Source organism: Trachemys scripta, chromosome 2 (assembly GCF_013100865.1).
Source record: "Trachemys scripta elegans isolate TJP31775 chromosome 2, CAS_Tse_1.0, whole genome shotgun sequence".
In the NCBI taxonomy this organism is placed as follows: Eukaryota; Metazoa; Chordata; order Testudines; family Emydidae; genus Trachemys; species Trachemys scripta.
Genome location: NC_048299.1, coordinates 273,906,779 through 273,928,453, shown reverse-complemented (window position 1 = coordinate 273,928,453; position 21,675 = coordinate 273,906,779). Strand labels below are relative to the sequence as shown.

The 21,675-nt window shown below is 40.1% G+C and overlaps 1 protein-coding gene across 3 annotated transcripts in view; it reads left to right on the top strand.

Annotated features, from left to right (window-relative positions):
• SLC45A4 (solute carrier family 45 member 4) overlaps positions 1-19,411 on the top strand; it is an 85,215-nt gene extending 65,804 nt beyond the window's left edge. For 2 of the 3 annotated variants that reach the window (XM_034763686.1, XM_034763687.1), the window contains exons 3-8: positions 3,198-3,386; positions 6,987-7,166; positions 8,783-9,855; positions 9,943-10,042; positions 11,401-11,612; positions 12,665-19,411. In XM_034763686.1, coding sequence (XP_034619577.1) covers positions 3,198-3,386; positions 6,987-7,166; positions 8,783-9,855; positions 9,943-10,042; positions 11,401-11,612; positions 12,665-13,027 — 2,117 coding nt within the window. In that variant the 3' untranslated portion in view covers positions 13,028-19,411. Of the gene's footprint in view, positions 1-2,667; positions 2,699-3,197; positions 3,387-6,986; positions 7,167-8,782; positions 9,856-9,942; positions 10,043-11,400; positions 11,613-12,664 lie in introns of those variants that run through there. The other variant, XM_034763688.1, reaches the window with a different exon arrangement.
• The last annotated feature ends 2,264 nt before the right edge of the window (positions 19,412-21,675 follow it).

Sequence of the window (21,675 nt, the reverse complement as noted above, 5' to 3'; positions counted from 1 at the left end):
TTGTCAGTGTAAGTAATTGATCTTTTGCTAGCTTTGGATGTCTTCAGCTGTGTTTATTTGGTGAAGCTGTATGGTTAGCATGCAACACCTTCTCTTTGGCTTAAATAGATTAAGCCTTTCTGAGTTGAGCTAAGATGTCAATAAATGTTCCAAAACAAAAATTACCCAGTTTTGAAGCTCAAAATTTAAACTCTTCCCAGCATACACATGTTCAAAAAGTGGCATTTGACTTATTTCATGTCATGGTGACTTCTGCACAGACCAGTTATGTTAATGAAACTGTAATTACTGGATGTCTTTTTAAGGTAGTACTTGTTATAACAAGCTGCATCACATGACATGAACCACTGATGCAGGGTTAACCTGACGGAAGGGGATTTCTGGGGAGTAAAACAGTGCTGGGCGTTTCCTTCTCCTCTTATGTCTTGCAGGTATGTAGTGGGTGCAAAAAGTCATCCAACCATAAGTGACTTAAAAACCTGTCTGGCTTTGAGCTTTGTACATTGTTGTGCTGAAGAATTTCCTCCTCCTGAGTTTGGTTTCTGCATTGAACTAGCTCCAGCCTGTGCAATAGCTGAGGCATGCATAAGTGTTTAACATCTTATATGGTCTGGCTTGGTACATGTTAAACATCCAGGGCCTGATTCCGCTCTCATACTGGAGTAAACTAGTGAAGCCAAAGGAACGAACACTGGTATAAAACCAGTGTGCAAGCAGAGGCTGGCCCCCAGGCAGGACTGTATCCTAAGACCTACTCCTGTGTGAGTGCACCCCTGCTGGCTGACTGTGTGCAGTGCTCTACCAGTAATCGGCTCAGCGAGGGGAGCTGGCTGGTGTAGATGCAAGCTAGAGCTGTAGTCTGGGCAGAGATTGAGGAAAGTCAAGATCAGAGCTGTTAACTTCTAATTGTCCCTGAAAGCTGGGAGGTAAACTTCACATGTCCCACAAGATCTTGGTGCTCCCTTCTAGGTGTAGCTCAACTCAAAGCCTTCCCGCCCATGGCCAATATCCAAGACTTCATCAGCCTGTCAGAAAAGCTAATCAGGAGCCAGTAGGTGGCCGCCTGAGCCATGGTGTGAACACTTGGTCTCACAGCCCTATCGATTTGTAGTTCCCTTGGCATGTCTCTCTGAGCTCTGTCCCGTAGGCCACTGGTAGTTATCTCATAGCTAGCACCGAAGGAGAACACAACTGCAAGCTAACTTAAGCCATATGAGTGGGATCTACATCAAGGAGAAACTAGATCCTCTTCTAGTGAAGGATGTTGGAGGTGGATCTCTGCCAGTCAGTTGAACAGGACGCTGCTGGTCTTCAGCTTCTTCCAAGAAAGGACTATTATCAAAGAGTGCCTGCTCCATCTACTGGGAAGAAAGCTTCTTTATGCCTTTCCACGAGTAGCAGAAGTCCTGACAAAGCTCCAAGTACGGTCTGATGAACTTAATAGCCCAATATTGGACCGAGCAGCTGTGGTGGTGAACATGTTACAGTTGGCAAAAGCTGGTCCCATCACACAGAGGTTCTTAGCTTAAGAACATCATTCAGAGTCTTTAGGATGAAATACCCTTCTTTAGTAAGCAACAACTAAATTCTGTGTCTATAGCTTATTTACTGTACCACATACTGTTTCCTGCTATCTTGGGAAACCAAGTTCTCCTAGAACAAGTCATCATATTAGTCAAGATTTTATGATACTTTAAATAGCAATGAGATTAGACTTTCCTGAACAACCATATGGGTTTTTCTGAATGATTGTCATAATCCCACTAGATAACTAATATCCACAGGATGAAAACATGAAGTGCAGCTTGACCTCCGTGGTAAAGATCAAACAGTTGTGATAACTACCTATGGTTTTGAATTGAGTATTTTTCTTTAGCAGTAGAATATTGACATTTTTAGGCTCTATGCTACTTAGACAATAAACAATGGACTATTTTGCCCATATTGCTTTGTTGTAAATTGTGTCAAAAGGGTATATGAGGTAGTGCTGTATTAAAGAAGGAAAACACTTCTGAACATACATTCAGTCAGAGTAACACCTGCTCTGAAGCACTCTAGCCATCTGTAGGCTGCAGGACAGTATTACTCACACTAAATGTGGGTAGTAGGCTTTTTCCCCTTCATGTGGTTGGTTTGGTGTTTGTTTTGTGTTTTTTGTTGGTCTCCTTCCTTCTGTTCACTTGTCTTTCTCCAGATGTTATTCATCACTTGCACTAGCTTTTTCCCAGGTAAATCTATTTCACTTCCCCCCTCAGTCCTGAACACAGAACTCAATTTGGGGGTGGGGGGGGAGGAGGAGGAGGAGAAAGGCAAAACAAAAAACCCTTTTGGGTTTAGAGAGGAACAACCTATTTATCCATTCTGAGGGCTATCAAATAATTGCTTTTTGTCCATTGTTCAACTTTATCCGGAGTAAACACTTTGGTACAAAATTATAAGCACAGCAATGAGTAGGGCACTGGTTTCATTTTAAGATATTTATATACAAGTCCAATTTTCAAAAACTGAGCACAGGGAATATATACTGCTTGGTGAAGGATATATGGGGAAACAGAACACTTATATGGCTGTAAAACTGTCCATAGGTCTCAAGATATTAAAGCTTTATTAGCCCTGAATGTTGCTTTTCTCAGACTTGCATCAGTTGGTTATCAGTAGTTCTGCAAGAAGGGGAAATACCAGATGCAGTGGCCTACAGGTAATTCTTCAAGCATGTCAAAAGGCTCATTGCTGTTTTTATATGTCCGTGTACAAGTATAGTCCAAAAATCATCCTGCTAAACTCCTACACAGCTGACACGGACTCCTCTATTTTGCTCTCCCTACAGGGTCAAATCAGTGTATATACACACACTAACAGAATAGCCTTTTTTGGATGGCATTGACTAATGACATCTCCCCACCGACTCCTAAATAATGCGACTCATTTTATAACCTTTATTTCAGCCATTCAGATATGTTAAGTGTAATCTTCATGCTGCATGTGGTTTTAAATTGAAACTATAACTTGTCTAACTCCTGTGAGTTCTCTGCCAGTTAGGGAAGCTAATGCAGTTGTGTATTCAGGAGAGGGATTACTAGAGACAGACTTATTGTTGTTCATGTATTATACCTTTCATAAACCTAGAAAATCCAGTTAGGTCTAAAATGTTCATTGCCCACCATGTAATCTGTGAACCCTCTTTGTCTTTGTTTTAGGTCTTCCTGAACAATACTACAGCCTCACTTGGTTCCTTAGCCCGATCCTGGGCCTGATCTTCACTCCACTCATAGGTTCGGCTAGTGACCGCTGCACGCTGAGCTGGGGCCGCCGGCGGCCTTTTATTCTTGCTCTCTGCGTTGGTGTCCTCTTTGGTGTTGCACTTTTCCTTAATGGCTCTGTTATAGGTAAATAATGGGGAAATCACTTGCATTCCTCTTTTGCTACAGTTTTGGATCTAAAATATTTATATAAGAAACAGATGACATGCGATTGATTTATATGATATTTAGTACTAAATTTATATATAGTCTTGAGATTTCTAACATGTGAACTATCCCAAACTTTGTTTCTTCTTTCAAAAATTACAGTCCTGTGCTAAATACTAGAGTAGATGTATTGCAAGCCTAGCTGTAACTGGTAATACCTAGTCATTAATAGTGGTTGCCAGCATATTTGCAGACGCTAAGATGAATTCGGCCAGTTCTTGACATGGGAAAACTGTAGCAACCTGTTCACAGGGAAATGTTTCCTGTTGTGCTCCATTTTCCCTTTAATGCATATCTGGCAACACATCCTGTTTCCAGCATTATTTCAAAAATTATCTTTTCACTTTTTCTTGTTCTTTTCTTAGTCCTGGTATTGAAAATGTCCAGAACACTGTTAATATTTGTTTATCAGAAACTGTATGTGGGAAAATAATTTTTCCCGAGTCCCCATCAAAGTTGTTAAAAATAAATTGTTTGCTTAGAACATAGTCTGCTACAAGATTTAATCTAGGATCTGAGAATCTTTGTGAAATTTAGTATGGGACTGGCAGCAGCAAGTAAATTTGGGCAAACATTTACATCACCTTTGGATTGATACAATAGCAAGGAACCGAGTCATAACTCTTTTGCTCTTATTTGTGTGGTAGACGCAGCTCTATTTTTAACAGAAATCTTAATGTTTCAGGAAGCGAACTGAGCATTGGGTCAGCATTTTACCTTTCCAAAGCCTGACTGACCTACCATGTGACGTTTTTTAACTTCCTACAGTTTGCCCAGGATAAAAACTGTTCCTGTTAATAAACAAATCATGTTTATTTATTAGACATCAGCAACTTCCATTGCTTTGCTCTACCAGTTTTCTTAGACTTAGTCCCTGCAAGAAAATGTTAATGCTTGGAGGAATGGGTAATATATGATGTGGTGGTTGCTTTGTCCACTAGTTGTCTCTCTGCTCCTGCTATTCTTTCTCCCCCTGCAAATTTGTGAAAGCCATCTGACTGCAGGCCTCCTAATAGATTTATCTAGATAAAAAGGAAGCTCCTTCTGATTTAAGTTACCTCTGCATGTTAGTTTAGGTCTGCATCTGTTGATATTGGCAAACATAGCTTAATGCATCAGCTAAAACTTTTACTTGGCAACATTTCATCTTCTGGTGATTGATTTAGTAAAAATGTAATCCAGTGTTCTGTGTTCTCAAACTTTTAGAACTCCTTTTTTTTTAAAGTAATTACTTAATTGCAGTTAACTCAGGCAATTAACTCCAATTAATTGCGATTTTAAAAATTAATTAATTGCAGTTTTAATCACTTTTAAACAATGAAATACCAATTGAAATGTATTAAATATTTTTTGGATGTTTTTCTACACTTTCAAATATATAGATTTCTATTACAACACAGAATACCAAGTGTACAATGCTCACTTTATATTTTGATTACAAATATTTGCACTGTAAAAATGATAAAAGAAATAGTATTTTTCAATTCACCTCGTACAGGTACCGTAGTGCAATCTTTGTTGTGAAAGTGCAACTTACAAATGTCTTTTTTATATATATTTGTTACATAACTGCACTCAAAAACAAAACAATGCAAAACTTTAGAGCCTACAAGTCCACTCAGTCCTCCTACTTGTTCAGCCAATCGCTAAGACAAACAAGTTTGTTTACATTGATGGGAGATGCTGCTGCCCACTTCTTATTTACAATGTCACCAGAAAGTGAGAACAGGCGTTCACATGGGACTTTTGTAGCTGGCATTGCAAGGTATTTGCATGCCAGATATGCCAAACATTTGTAGCCCCTTCGTGATTTGGCCACCATTCCAGAAGACATGCTTTCCATGCTGATGACACTTTTTTTTTTTTTTTTTTTTTTTTTTAAAAAACAAGTGTTAATTAAATTTGTGACTGAACTCCTTGGGGTAGAATTGTATGTCTCCTGCTCTGTTTTACCCACATTCTGCCATATATTTCATGTTATAGCAGTCTCGGATGATGACTCAGCACATGTTCATTTTAAGAACACTTCGGCTGCAGTTTTGACAAAACGCAAAGAAGGTACCAATGTGAGATTTCTAAAGATAGTTGCAGCACTTGACCCAAGGTTTAAGAATCTGAAGTGCCTTTTGAAATTTGAGAGGGGCGATGTGTGGAGCATGCTTTCAGAAGTCTTAAAAGAGGCACACTCCGATACAGAAACTACAGAACCAAAACCACCAAAAAAGAATGAAACAGATGATGAAAATGAACACGCATGAGTCCGCATTGCTTTGGATTGTTATCGAGCAGAACCTGCCATCAGCTTGGACGCATGCCCTCTGGAATGGGGGTTGAAGCGTGAAGGGACATGAATCTTTAGCACATCTGGCATGTAAATATCTTGCAATGCCAGGTACAACAGTGCCATGCGAATGCCTGTTCTCACTTTCAGGTGACATTGTAAACAAGAAGCGGGCAGCATTATCTCCTGCCAATCACTCAGACATACAAATAAGTTTGTTTACATTTGCAGAACAAGAAATAAGACTGAGTGGACTTGTAGGCTCTAAAGTTTTGCATTGTTTTTGAATAGTTATTTTGTGTACGTGAACTTACAAATGTAGAATTCTTTCATGATAGAGATTGCACTATAATACGTGAAAAATACAATTTCTTTTTTTTAAAGTGCTAATATTTGTAATTATTTGTAAATAAATATAAAGTGAGCACTGTACCATTTGTATTCTGTTGTAATTGAAATTGTAGAACACTCCCAAAATATTTAAATAAATGGTATTATATTATTTTTTAACAGTGCAATTAATCGCGATTAATTTTTTTAATCTCTTGACAGCCCTAATTTATTACCCTTTTGTCACTATGGCGGGGCCGTTGCAATATTGCCGAGGGAATAGAGATGCATGTAATAGCATCATGCTCAGTATGTTCCATAGGATTCTTTTTAAAACACAGAAGCAATTGCGGGCCTTTGAGAAATGGGCAGTATTGTTTGAGTGGCCTCTGCACATTTCCACTTTTGGAATGCACCATTAGCGTAGCTTACACCGGCGGAACCATCTAGGAGTGCTCTATATTGAAGGGTGCAATCTATAACATTGAATGGGGAAAAATGAAACTCGTATAACGGCATTTATAATCAGTATTTTGACCAGGTATGTAATTTTGTGGGTGCTGACCTCTCTACCCTGGCTACCTTTCACAAAAACTGCCTTTGGAATTTGGAGGATCACATATGTGAGAAATGAAAAATAGTAACTGATACTTTCGGAGGTGCTTAAAACAGATGAACTCTTGAGAAACAAGTGTCATTCTCATAAATGTAGAAATTTATCTTCTGCCCCAGACCATGCAAGAAGCTGTGCCAAAGAACTGAAATGGCCATTTTATTCAGTAAAGGAATGTTTCCAGTAAGTGCGTTGGCTGCCTTTCTCTTAAGGAGATTAACCTTGCTTTTGAGCAGTTTGCCCCTTTTGGATAAAATGCTTAAAGATTTTCTTTCCCCTGTGTTTTCCCCCACAGGTCTGGCCATTGGAGATGTCCCAGACAAGCAGCCCATTGGCATAGTTCTCACAGTGCTTGGGGTGGTGGTATTGGATTTTTGTGCTGATGCAACAGAGGGGCCAATTCGGGCCTATTTACTAGATGTGGTGGACAGTGAAGAACAAGACATGGCACTCAATATCCATGCCTTTTCAGCTGGTATGCGGTTAACTTGTATCTCTCCTGCAATTTTTGTATCTGCATGAAGTTGACAAGTCATTATTTGTCTGACTTTCATTGAAAGATTAGCTGTAGATGTTCACTGAACTTGCTCCTCATGTCCATACTGCATCCTAGCCATCCCAGTGTGGAGGGTCTTGATACTTTTTCTATGCAGAACCCTGGCTATGGCAAAATAACACTTGCAAGTGGAGACAGATAAAGCATCATATGATTACAGGCAGTCCTCGGACTTGTGACACAATTGGTTCCTGTAAATTGCATCATAAGTCGAAACATCGTAACTCGGAACCGCAATACACTCCATTGCGGGACCGAGCATCGTAAAGTCGAAACCAGTGGTCGTAAAAGTTGCATCAGGGGGTCAATTCAGAAATGTCATAAGTGCCGTTTGTCATAAGTCAAATGTCGTGAAGTCTAGGACTGCCTGTATTTGTATTACCAAAGCACTTAGAGGAGGACTCAGTCAAGATTAAGGGCCCTGTTGCACTGGGTGCTCTGCAAACATGTAGTAAGACATTCTCTTCCCTGAAGTACTTCCGATTTAAATAGAAAAGACGGACAAAAAATAATAAACTGGCCCAAGTTTCACCGTTATGGTGTTGTCAGTGAGTTATTCCACTAAAATAAATCTGGAGGTACATCAGTGTAACTGAAAGGAAAATTGGGTGTGGTGTATATTTAAAATGTATGGTAACATACCAAATGGATATTTGTTTCAGTTCACTCAAAGACATTAATATTAAAACTCTGGTTTTCCCATAGTTGTAAATGAACCAAATCATTAGAAATATGTGGGTTTAGGGCAGGGGTCCCCAACGTGGTGCCCGTGGGCACCGCAGTGCCTGCTGGGGCATCCATATGCACCCGCCTACTGGCTGCTGGACAAGCAGCCGCTGAAATGCTGCCAAGAAGCATTACCGACGAAATGCCGCCGAATTTCGGCGGAGACGCCTCTTGATGACACTGCTTCACGGCGGCATTTTGGCGGATGCTTGTCCGGCGACCACGGTCCTCGGCGGCTAGTCGTCCGGCGCCTGCCCCGTGGAAAAGGTTGGGGACCACTGGTTTAGGGCAGTATTGAAATTATGTACTCTGTCAATTGCATCAGCTTGTTATCACGTGATAACATTGGATTAACCGATCACATATGGTCTCGGAGTTTTATCTAAAGCTGTAGACTTAAAAAATGAATTTTCCATTTTGTGAGAGTTTGCGTGACCGCTTTTTATTTCTTCAACCTCTTCCCATTGCCAGACTGAGAGTTGACTGGAAATATATATTAAATTAAAGCTGGGAAATCCAGAATTCCAGTGCACTACCACTTAAAACAACTCATGGCAGTCTCAAAAATATTTTGCCTGTAATCAGAGACTCCTACTTCCCAGGAAACAAGAAATTGTCTTAAACTTAGTAGTGGAAACTTCTACATGTCTCACTTTCTGTTTGTGTATTTTTGGATCACCTTTGAGTGCTTTAGATGAGATGGTATTTCAAGGGAAACTTAAGTTTGAGATCCGACTGGAGGGTCAGACTGAATGTAACCTCTTTATTTTCATGCAGCAAAATAGTAACTTTTTTTTTCCCTTCTTCAGGTCTTGGAGGAGCCATTGGCTATATGTTAGGAGGGCTGGACTGGATGCAGACCTTCTTGGGTGACCTTTTTAAATCTCAAGAACAAGTACTTTTCTTTTTTGCAGCCATTATTTTCTCTGTCTCTGTTGCTCTTCACCTTTTTAGCATTGAAGAAGAGCAGTATAACCCTCAACAAGACAGAATTGAAGATGAAGCAGATACACTTTCTAGTGTTAAGCTGAGTGGCAGCCTTCCACCTCTGAATCGACTGAATGTAATTAGCGAGGAAGATCCCTATGGGACCTCTGTGTACCCAGAGGAGGTTCAGTCCGAGCAGGACCTTGATATGGAGTTCCTTGAGGTGGACATTGTAAGGAGTAAGAGCGATTCTGTTCTGCACATGCCAGATGCTACTCTGGAAATTGAATCAGAGCTGCTGTTTCTACATGACATTGAGCCCTCCATTTTTCAGGACCCTTCATACCCAAACACTCCCCTCAGCACCAGCCAGGAACTTCTGAAGTGCAAATTTAACCGCCTGTCTGCTTTCCTCAGGGAAAATGAAAAAGAGGAGATGTTGCTTGATAATCACTTGAATGAAGCCAAAGTCCCAAATGACAATGGCTCCCTACCAAAAGATCTCCTCAATGGACATGCTCGGATTGGCATGAAGCAATCTAGTACTTCAAACTCCATGCGCAGGCGACGGCACATGTTCTATCGGCAGCCATCTTACACCTTCTCCTACTATGGCAAAATAGGTTCTCACCGCTATCGTTTCCGACGGGCCAATGCCATTGTCTTGATCAAGTCCTCCCGCAGCATGAATGATATCTACGACATGCAGAAGAGACAGCGGCAGAGGTACAGGCACAGGAATCCAAGTGGCACCACGAATTCTAGTGGAGACACTGAGAGTGAAGAAGGGGAAACTGAAACCACTGTCAGACTTCTGTGGCTGTCTATGCTGAAAATGCCCAATGAGCTCCTGAGGCTTTGCCTCTGTCACCTCTTAACCTGGTTTTCCATCATTGCTGAAGCAGTGTTTTATACGGATTTCATGGGACAGGTCATCTTTAAAGGGGATCCCAAGGTGAGCAAAGAGCCTATGTAGCCAATGCAGAACTGCTTGTAATTATCCTGTTTTGATTATACGCTGGTAAATCTTTGTTTCGTGCAGGGCCCTTCGAATTCTACTGAATTGCAAGCCTACAATGCCGGAGTTCAGATGGGCTGCAGGGGCTTGGTCATTTATGCTGCGACTGCTGCTGTTTGCTCAGGTAAGAGACTCCATGCCGACAAGCAATGAAGTATTTCTCACTAATCATGTGAGTGGGATACTGCTGGGACAGTATGTTAAATATTTTTTTTCAATGTAAAAATATAATTTTGTCTAGACTCCAGAGTGCACCTTCCAATCAGTTCTTGCAAGATTGAGGGAGGGGCATGAGAAAACATGTGAAATGCATTTGCAAGTTATAATTAGGATATCTCCATTAATTTAATTTATCTGCTAGAACTGGAAGGGACCTTGAAAGGTCATCGAGTCCAGCCCCCTGCCTTCACTAGCAGGACCAAGTACTGATTTTGCCCCAGATCCCTAAGTGGCCCCCTCAAGGTTTGAACTCACAACCCTGGGTTTAACAGGCCAATGCTCAAGACACTGAGCTATCCCTCCCCCTAATGGGAGTCTTGAGGCAGCTCCTCAAGTGTCTGTATGGCAAAGTACCTCAAATGCAGAAATACGAGCACCTCCTTTCTAATCATTTAAAACCTAAAACCACTTCTGAGGACATTTTGTGACTTTTAGGAAGCCAGCCATCAGAAAACTAAAACTAGGCCTATCAAAAATGTTAATATTTTGTGTGTGTGTGTAAACTTAACACCAGATTCAGGTCTTAGAATGGTGTGTGTATGTATACACACACCATTCTAAGACCTGAATCTGGTGTTAAGTTTCTGGCAGATAAGCACCCTATAAACTTTAGAGCTACCATTTGCACTTGAAATATACTGTACTATAGAGCTTTAGACCTACTTTAAATCTGCCTTTTGCAGCCCACACATGGGTGCATATGCACATCTGAATTACAATTTAATATCCTTGGGACCATCTCATTATTCAGGCATGTCCAGCCAGATGTCTCATTCTAAAATACAAAAGGAAGTCTGGCTCTGGGGCTGGATTATTTATGTAATTATCAAAAGCATGTAATTTAGTAAATATCTCTGAGTTAGGAACTGAATCTATCCTCTGCTCAAAATATCTGGACACTTTTTTTTCCTTTAACAGAAAATGTTAGTTAATACCATTGATCACATATAGTGGTACCATGATAGCACTGAATTGGAATCCTGCCACACCTGAATTCTAGTCCCAGCTCTGCCACAGGCTTGAATTGTGGCCTTGGGCAAGTCACTTAACCTGTGTCTGTTCCCCTTTCTTTGAAATGGGGATAACATGTTCCTACCTCCTAGGTAGGTGGTGAAGATTAATAGTGCTTGTTCAACACTCCGAACATATAAAAAGTGCCATGTAATCCTTAAATGTTATGTCAGACTGAAGGACTGAGTATTGTAAAACGTAATTCAATAGACTGATGATGTGTATTTGATTTTTGTTTTTAATTCTCTGCAGCTTTACTACAAAAATACCTGGACAACTACGACCTTAGTATAAAGGTGATCTACATTCTGGGCACACTGGGTTTTGCTATTGGAACTGCAGTGATGGCGATGTTCCCCAATGTGTACGTTGCTATGATAATGATCAGCACTATGGGAATAGTCTCTATGAGCATATCCTACTGTCCTTATGCGCTTTTAGGACAATACCATGATATTAAAGAGGTATGTGAAATATTTAATCACAGCAGTTCACTTGCACCTCTCTGTTTAGATTGTGTGAGTGACGAAATAGATCTGCCACACCCACTTGCTTGGGATATATGCATTGTTGGGGCATCTCCCAGAGAAAAGATTATGATAGTGAACAGCAATGACTGCTACTTAATCAGGCCACAATTAGCATAAACTCTGGTCAGGGGGGACACGTGAGCTTGATGCCAAGTTGCTAAGTGATGATGTAAAAGGGGTTAAATGCATATGAAATATGAGCGCAGGCCTTTTAATGAAAAAGGAGTGGTCAAGTGATGATGAAAAAGTGACACAATGAATGCAGTCATTGCACTCATTCATTGCTATGTCTTAAATCTTGGCCAACCTTTTTGTTTAAAGGACCTGTCTCCTTAATTGGGAGGATAGGCTGTCTACAGAGCTGTCCCATTAAAGCACCATCTGCTGAATTGTAAACCTGTTAGAGGTTCTGATAACAGTCTGGAGATACGATACCTGGGGTTGTAAGTGCAACGATTCTGCTGGAAATGAGTCAGGACAACAGAAGTGCAGTCAACTTCACTTTCAGATTCTTAGTACTGCTGTGTTTGGATTCCAACCTGTAAGAGTACTTCTTGGACACATCTGTTTTCATCGACATTGTCTAAAATCATTGAAGTTTCTACTGTTCAAGTCATTTAAAAAATGACCTCTTATAAAATTTAATTTTGAGCCAACTGTGATGGCAAAGGCCCTTAAACTGGAGTGATTAATGGCCTGTCTCCTGCAAAATAAGCAGGAATTATCACTCCAGAATAACGGATTCCAGATAGCTGATAGACCTTAATAAGAGCTGTGTGGATAGTAGTATTTTTATCGCCTCCGTGTACCATTTAATCTTCAAGCAGAAGCGAAAGTGTTGCCTGTTTAGCCATTCAGCATTTTTTTCCTCTCTCTGTCTCTGTCTCTCTCTCTCTCGTGTCCAGGAGGGGATGTGGTTCAGGAAGTCTGGGAAAATTGTTTACACTTAGATGCCTGATTTCTAATGTATATTCCTTATCTTTCAGTATATTCACCACAGCCCTGGAAACTCAAAGCGAGGATTTGGCATAGACTGTGCTATCCTGTCATGCCAGGTTTACATCTCCCAGATCCTGGTGGCCTCAGCACTTGGTGGAGTGGTGGATGTAGTAGGCACAGTCCAGGTTATTCCAATGGTGGCATCAGTAGGATCCTTCCTGGGCTTTTTAACCGCTACATTTTTGGTGATTTATCCTGATGTCACAGAGGACCCAAAGGAAGAACAGAAAGGACTGAGCCCTCCAGAGACCACCGAAAGCAATGGTGTGGATGCAGAGAAACCAACTGCTATAAAGCTCTCGCGTAAAGGGGCAGCCTCATCAGAATTGGAAAGCGAGTCAATAGTTTGAACTGGTCACTGTTATTTATACACATTCCAAGCAGTTCAGGTGCATGAATGCAGATGCATGAATGAGGACATTCTTAAGGAAAAAAATTCTGACTCTCTTCAATAGTTACTTTTTGCTTAAATTGCAGCAAAAAATGGCTCTTTCATGCGAAAACGTAGATGAAATTCTGTAGTCCTAGGATAGGTTTGAACAGATAGCTATTATGCCGATTGCTTTCTCTACCATTTAGAAATTGTCACTTCTGAACACTTTTTAAATTAAGAACACACATTTCAAATCTATAAATCTGCAGGTACATTGTTCGTTCTTGCATGTTTTTGAAAATGTCATGACTGATTCACAGTGTATACAATTATCAGTTTAGAAAAATGAAGGTTGCTTGCAATTTTTAGACTGTAATTGAAAACAAAAGCTATTTTGACCCTAGGCTTCGCTAATTTTTTTTGTCTGAACATTTCAGATCTTGCTAATGTAATAGGTGAATCAAATGCATAGACGCCTTTCTATTTTTTCTTTTTCCTGTACACCCAATATTTGGTTTGACAGCTACAATTTTTTAACATTTTGTTTGGATTTCATCCTATTTTAGTGGGTGCAATTACTACCAAGTATTTTTCTTTGCAATTACTTGTTTTAAAAAAGCAATTACTACAGTTTAAGAGAACTGCTGTCAATTTTTATTCAAACCGTTCAACAAATCTGTTCCCAAGTACTGCTGCTTGTCAGAAATTGATGGTATTGGGTGTATGGTTTAGCTGCTGATGGAAGTAACAGCAGCTGGGAAGGTGATCAGCATTTGCAGTGAGTGCAGAATTTAACAAGCGGCATTGGAACATGCTGTGACAATTTTAGCAGGGAGCTTTGTGTGTTGAACTTACTAGGGTTAATTTTTCTCTTGGTATTTAAAGCTGATCATCTCATTTTGATGAAACTGCCATGGAGAAGGGAATTTCATTCAGTTGCCTTCATGGAATTGATGTGAGAATTCTCTTTAGAGGGGAAGGAGGTTGTTGATTGCACTTTTAGAATCCTTTAACCCTCTGGTTGGGAATCACAGTAGTATAGTCTGTCAGTACAACAAGGTAAACCGAAGGCCTACCTCTATAACTTTATGCCATAGTCTGGTTATATAAAAATCTGTGTCAGAAAGAGTTTTGGTCCTTAAAATCCAATCCAGGAGCATGTTATTTAGTTCCTGTCCCTACATAGGAGTTGTATGCTGGAGCTCTTTTGAGCTGCTGTCCTGATGTATAATTCCAGATTCAGGACATAGCTGCAGTGCAAAGAAACTTTCAGTGACGAGTGATAGGAAAGATACTATTTTAATTTAAATGCTTAACTGAATTTTTAGCAATGCCCAAAACCAGGGGTAGACGTAACTCAGACGCAGCAGCCTTTTAAAGTGTCTTTATAAACAAAACCACCTAACTTCCAATCCTTTCTTTATAAGAAGTGTTTGTAACTCTATTTTCTCATTTCCACATGGAATAGAAGAGACTACAGCGAGTTCACAGGTTCAATCAGGCAAATCCAGACCACTGTTGTAATATTTCTGCTGCCTCAAATTCATTAAATCGTTGCAGTACTTTAGAATCATGCTGCAGTAGTCCTTCAAAAGCAAAGTTTTATATATATATTTCAAAAGGACAAGCCGTTTTTAATTACTTGAATCGTACGTGTATTTAAGAGAGGATCTATATTCTGGTGTAGTTGAAGCTAACTGGCTGTCTTGCCAATGTCGTTGATAAATTACTGATGGCATCATATGTTTACTTCTTAGCTGAAGAATTTTAGGCAGTACTCATGTCTCTGACAGGAGTGAATATACTGTTTTTACATTGAGTGCTATGAAATTCCACCACATATACAGAATTGCACAGGACTCTTGTTTGAAGTGTGTTAAGGAAAAGAAATCATTTTTTTTTTTTTTCTTCCTGTGAATATTTTTTATTAGAACACTTCTGAATTTTGTGTTCAGACCGGAGAATAATACTACTGAAGCATTTAAGACCTTATTGAAGAAATCAGAAATATTTCTCACTGAACTCTTGGAGTGAGTTTTATCATCTCTGTATATAGTCTAGTAGGGTTCACATATAACAGAATTGCAGTGCTGTTTCACCTAAAATTGGCATTCCTGTGAAATACAAATCTAATTAGACAGTTTTAAAGTTTGGCATCAATATTTTATTGTAAAATACTCTAAGGATTCTGCTGCTTTGTTAAACGGACACAGTCAGTAGTTTTTTAGTAACTTACACATAGAAACAACTTTTAAAGTTACCGTTGCATGTGAGATTTGTCTATCAATTTAATCTGTAATACCAATCTGGTCCTTTTTCCTCTTGACAAATGTTTCACTGGATGTTATTTAAATTAGCATTACCCAGCATAGCGCTTTCTTGAGTCAAAATGTGCACTGGCATCACCAACTGGTGACAATTTTTAGCCTTGGAAAGAGCAGTTGGCTGCCTCTTGCTACATAGCGAATAGAGGGATCATAAAACTTTGCTTTTTGGAGCTGGCCACATGCACACTTCCTCTCTCCCTTCTTCCCCCCCCCCCCCCCCCCCCCCCCAATAGGAAGGTGAAGGTTTGGTTGAGGGGTGGAGTCAATTTCAGATCCAGAGGATTTCAATCAGGTCAGATGGAATTTTGTGCTGACCAGCCTTTACCAAGCCTCTTTCCTAAGAATTGGAGACTAGAATGTGCATATTTTGGGCTGGGAAAGCATTGTTTAGATTATCCCATTCAAATGTAAACCAGCTATGTTGCTCTGTAGCACAACGTTTTACTGCGCTGCAGCAAAGTGAAGGTCCCAGGGAAACAGTCATTCAGTGTAAACACGTTTGCGTCCTGCTGGCAATACTTCATGTTTGGGTAGCCCTCTTTAGGCCTTCAATGAATTGTAACCGAAGTAGCTAGTTCTCTAGCCTAGCCAGGTTATGGAGCCTGACGAAATTAAAGATGCTTTTCAGCTTTGAACTTGGACAGGTTGCTTCCTAGTGATGATTATCGGAGGTTTTTAATTCTAGAGCTCTTTGATTTTGAGAGATTCCCTTTGTAGCCCAGGCTTTTCTTTGGGGTAGGTAATGTATCCTATCCCTCATCTTCACCTGCAAAGAGATTATTACTTTGATGGGTTTGACTAGTGCAACCTTAAAGTGTAATCACCTCATTTCTTGTTGTGGAATTGACGGGAGGAAAAAAGCTGAGGAGAGCTGTTTAACTTCCTGGTGACTCTACATAGTGTTCAGGTTTGCCACTCTTACTACTTAGTCCACTTCATCTTCTGTATGCTAGCAAATAAGATGCATACTTCAGCAGGTTTAAGTTTTGGTAGTTTAATTCTTCCTGTGTTTCTCTGTACCATATAGTATGTTACATCCACTCATTAAAAATCTTTGTTGATAACACTTGACAGCTTTAGGTTCATGTTCTTAAAAGGTTAAATTAGTTAAGTCTCTTTGCGTGAGAGATCCAGTTGCTAGGCATCAAGTCTAGCATTATGCTGCATAAAGTCAGAGAGGCTTGAACATAACCATTTTTGGAAATTATAAAATTGAATTGGCTGCCTTGGTTTATCATAGTCAAATCGTATTTGAACCAAAGCAGCTCAGTAAGGATTTCAAAAAATAGAAGCAATAATTTCTTAGGAATGTTTTCTTCCAATTACTCAAATTATTTTCCTGGAGATTTATTACCTAAATAACCTTTAAATAATTTTAAGCTGATTTATCTCTGATCCACTCTGTCAACAGTCAGTTCAGGACAACTGTTGGTGAGGAAAGACGCATGCCTTTCACAACAAGGTGCAAACAAGCATTTGGAGGAGAAACAACAAATCCGATGCAAATTACAACTCTCTGAATCTCCTGTGTCCTTGTTGGCCTATCGTAGGTGGGCCTGTTTGTAAAATATGGAACATTCCCCACCTCAGAAGTCTGACCAGCAGGGACACTCTGAACGTAGACTCCTGCTCCTGGGAATCAGAATTTTCCCATCACTAGCCACAGTTCTATGAGTGACTTTCACTATGGAAAATCTGGCTGACCGATTCAGTTGTCAAACATGCCAAACGTTCCCCAGAAAGCTAATTTTTTTTTATAAAAAGGGCATGGATACTAGGGCAAGGGGAGTCTCACTCGAGGAGGAATGCCTCTTGTCCCAGAGCATTTGAATAACTACATGGCAGAGGTGGCAGTATTGGGAAGTAGGTCGTTTAAGGCTAAGTAGTCTCGCTAGAACCCATATCGCTAATCTTGGGTTTTGGTGATGTAGGACTTGCTTCAAAGCCCAGGGAAGTCAATGGAAGGACTTTCATTCACTCCAGTGGGCCTTGGATTGGGTCCTTATTACCCATTTGCAGTTCTCTGGAATAAGACTAAATTTACAAATGGTGGGAGGAGAAAGTTAAATAGCTTCGCTGGAGACAACAGAAGCACAGCTGGTGGGCTCCCTCCTTGAAACCTATTTTGATAGTCAAGATTATTTTTCTTCAACATTTCCATATTTTTCCTAACTGCAATTTAATGTGATTTGGTTGCGTGATAGTACCTAGTTTTACCTCTAGTTTATATATAGAATTTAAAACTTTCAGTGACTGAGCTAGAGGTAAAACTAGGTACTGAACTATATAGTTTGGGCCAAAATATCCTTGGTGGTGTAGGCTCTTCCTAAATTGTACTAAGTAATGTTGTTTTTTCACTTGAGTTCTTCCCATTTTCCCCATTTCTTAGTCTGCTGCAAGATGAACTAAGCTATAAAATATATATCCTGTTTCAAGAACACCTGCATGAAATTCCAAGCATCTGAAATATCTGTTGTGGAAGAGTGATTGTTTCTATTTGCAACTGCCTTTTCCTTGTTTTCTGTTGTTAGGCCAAATAAATGTAATGCACGCCAAATGTTGCACATGAATGGTATTGATGACTGTGTAAGAAATACCAAATTTTATTTTTCCTTAAGGTGATTTTTATGGCTATATATAGTCCTTGAGCTTAAGCCGCCACACTGCAAGTTTGTAAATTTTGCATTGAAAAGGGTCATTCTGAAAGGATAAGCTACCCAGAGTTATCTATTTCTCATGTTGCATCCAGAATAAGCATATTGCAAATGCATCGTCTACTAACTCAAATGTTAAACTCTGTTTTTATTTGAAGGGATTTTTCACTTCAGCAAGGGGAAATTGGATCCGAGAAGGACTGTATTCTCTTTTCACAATGTCACTAATGCGTGACTTCAGCCAGTCAGGGTAGAAAGGTACTGCCATTAAGATGCTTGGTTTTGCCCTGCTTAAATGGAAGATAATTTCCTGTAAGATTGATTTGAATTTCTAGACCTGAACAACCTTCAAATTTGTCTTGCTTTTAACCTGGCCTTTCCAGTCTGCAAACAGTTGCTTTGGACCTCTGGAGAGACAAATAGCTTTGTCTGATGCGCAGGGGACTGAAAACCTGTTGCATCATACAGCATCCTGATTAACCCAATGACAATAGGAGCTGTCATTTCTGATGCCAGCAGTAAACACAGACTTCTTGTAGTGCTGTAGCTGCTGTCAATGTAACACAACTGCAAACAAATTTTTTTCCCCTAGCAAATATTGCACCCTAATACAAGCGTATAGACCTCCAGTGCAAACTTCCGGAAGAGAGAACCCACCGCAGGAGTCCACGTTTGAATTCTGGCTCTTTTTATTCAAATTTTAAAATCCCATTTAAAGATCTAGGAATGTACCCCTAAAACACTATTAGCTTTATTGATTTAATACCCACCAGTGCCAGCTTTATTTCCAAGTTGTATTTAGTAGAACAAACCCCAGGTGGCATTAACTCTGAACAAATTGGTGGTTCCTAATTTTTCTTTCTGATGTAACATGGACCCCAAACCCTTTTGGTAGCCAAATGACTAGCTTATTTAAAATGCCTCATATTAATAGAAAGCTGCATATAGGCATCTCATAATGAAAAAAATATTTGGTTCCATTGTGAACTGGCCATATGACAACTACTTTTTTATCAACTTATTAAGTTGGGGCAGTATAATAGCTCTTGCTGAGTTTAGCAATGTTTATAAGCGTGTGTTAAACACATACTAAGTTTTATGAGGAAAAAGGGATAAAGAAAAGCAATGTCACAGATGAATGTGTTTGAGTAGACAGCATACTTTTTTTATTTCTACACTGTTAAGCTTATTTTCTGTTTTTAAGGTCAAACTTTATTGCATGAGAAACTTTTACTGTGTTCTGCACTTTCTCTTTTTTGTATAACCTTGATTTTTCATTTATGCATAGAAAAAAATGGTTTTAGAAATACTCTACTCCACATTGCATTGTGTTCCAATCTGTTGTTCTACAATTCAATCTTAATAAACATTTAAATAAGAGTTTGTGTGATGTCTGAATCCTAAGTACAAGTGCCGGTACTGTTTTTGAAAATGCATGTCTGGTGCATATCTCAACCAAGTGTTCTGGAGAGTACGAGTCACTAGTGAATGAGGTGTGACTTGGTTTTAAGAGTGAGTCAAGAACTCTTGCCCTCTAATATTCACTTTCTGTACTGTCTCTGGCCAGTCATTTAACCGCTCTTCTTTGCATTCCTCAACTGTCAAATGAAAATAATATTCCTCAACCTTTCAAAGTTTGAGTGTCTTAATTACCTTGTGTTGTGTAAACATTTAAATACGAAGTGTTACAGTTCGGGCCTCGACCGTGCTCCAAACACGTTACACCCTTCACATATTTGACTAACCCTTGTGACATGGTCATGACACAGCGAGAAATATTAGAACATACCATCTGTCAAACACCAAAACCAGCCTGGAATGTAGTAAACCTACGTAAGCGCAGAATGGCTTGAATTGAACCATTCCTGTGTGTAATGAGAAGCTGTCATTAACGTTTTTGATAACTCTGTAAGTCTGTAACTAGACCATTAAAAGGCACTTGAGATCATTTATCATTTTCAATAGCAAGTCTATAAAATAATAAAACCCAAGTCTGACACTAGTATACTGACCTTGGGTTGTACTATTATACCTTGATTTTTGCATACCATACTTTGTAGTCTGTGCCTTGTAGAATCTGCTTGGCTGCAAACCCCTGTTTTAGTCTCTGTGAACTGGCTGAGGTACCTTGTGTTGCAGAGACTGCTATTGAGGACTTTAATTCCTAGCACGTTTACAGACTTCATGCTCTGGAAACTGGTCTGCTCCAGTGAAGAGGCAGTGGTTCTGCATCCATAGATCATTACCTAAGATGGTACAGTGATCCACCTATCACTAGGCAATAACTTTGCCTATATTTCTGACACACTCAGGATCCATGTTGCTGGGAGGCACGTTTGAATCCACAGTCACTTTTTTTAATCTGGAGGAAAGCAACCCCAGCTTGGCTTTGAAACCAGTGTTTGTCTGCCTTTGTCCAAAGAAACCAGTTCAAATTGACCGTCCACTTCGGTTGTATTGGTAAACTGGCAGGACTGAAGCCTGAAGGAGTCTTGAAGGCTTCTGCAGACACATCAGTAATCAGACTAGCCCTACCAGCTGACATTTGCAAACTTGCAACATGAAGTGCTCTCAATATTGTCTCACTTCTAACCTCCAATGCTATTAGTTTGTTGGAAGGTTTTTATTCTGAACCCTTTCTCATGGGGACAACTCACAACTGGTCTAAGTAGGTGCAATTTCATGGAAGTCAATGGACTGTGTTTCCTAGCATTGGTTTTAAAATAAGCTATGTCTACACTTTAAACAGTACAGCGGGACTGTTCTAGCACTGCAGTGTTTGATGATAGATGCTCACTACAGTGACTGGAGGGGTTCTCTCATCTCTAGCTACTCCAGCTCCCCAAGAGGCTGTTTACGTCAATGGAAGAATTCTTCCATCAACTTAGCGCTGTCAATACTAGGGGTTAGGTCACCTTAACTGCATCACTGAGGGGTGTGGTTTTTTTTCACACCCCTGAGCAAACTTATCTGGGTCAACTTCACTTTCGAGCGTAAACCAGCCCTAACTTTATTACCCACCTCCCAAGAGCTTTATTCTTCAGCCAACAGAATAATGCTCATGGATTTGCGGAATGTTTTCTTCCACATGGGAGTGGGTTCAAACTACTGCTCAGGTTACGGCATAGGCAAAAACTTATCATAGCAATAAATCTGACCTTTGGCATGGTGTGCTTGCCTCAGGCGAGGCCTGTTGGCAGTCCCTGAAGGGAAAAAAAATTCAATTAATTGAGCTGACAGCTTATTGTGTTGCAAGGCAGAAGTTGCCCAACTTAGAATGATCCTGCTATAAATACCTCAGAAGACTCCCCTCAAAGGTAAGTCTCTTTTTTTTTCTTTAGTAAACCCCCCCCCCTTTGGTCCAGGCGAACATTCCCAGAACATTGGGCTACCAGGGCTTTATGCTGCAGGCTGCGAGTGATGCTGCCAACCCCTCACGCTCATGCTAAGAAACCCCCCATCACGCTGGAAGGAAGAGAAGTGTGCAGTGTTCTGTTGGCATTCACAGGACCTCTCGTGCTCTGCCCTGAGAGATTGCATGAAACACGAGTTGAGTGAAGTAACCTGTCATAGTCGCACAGGATTTTCATCATCCATGCTGAGCTACAGCCTGACTGAATGTTAAAAGGGTGAAGAGATCCGAG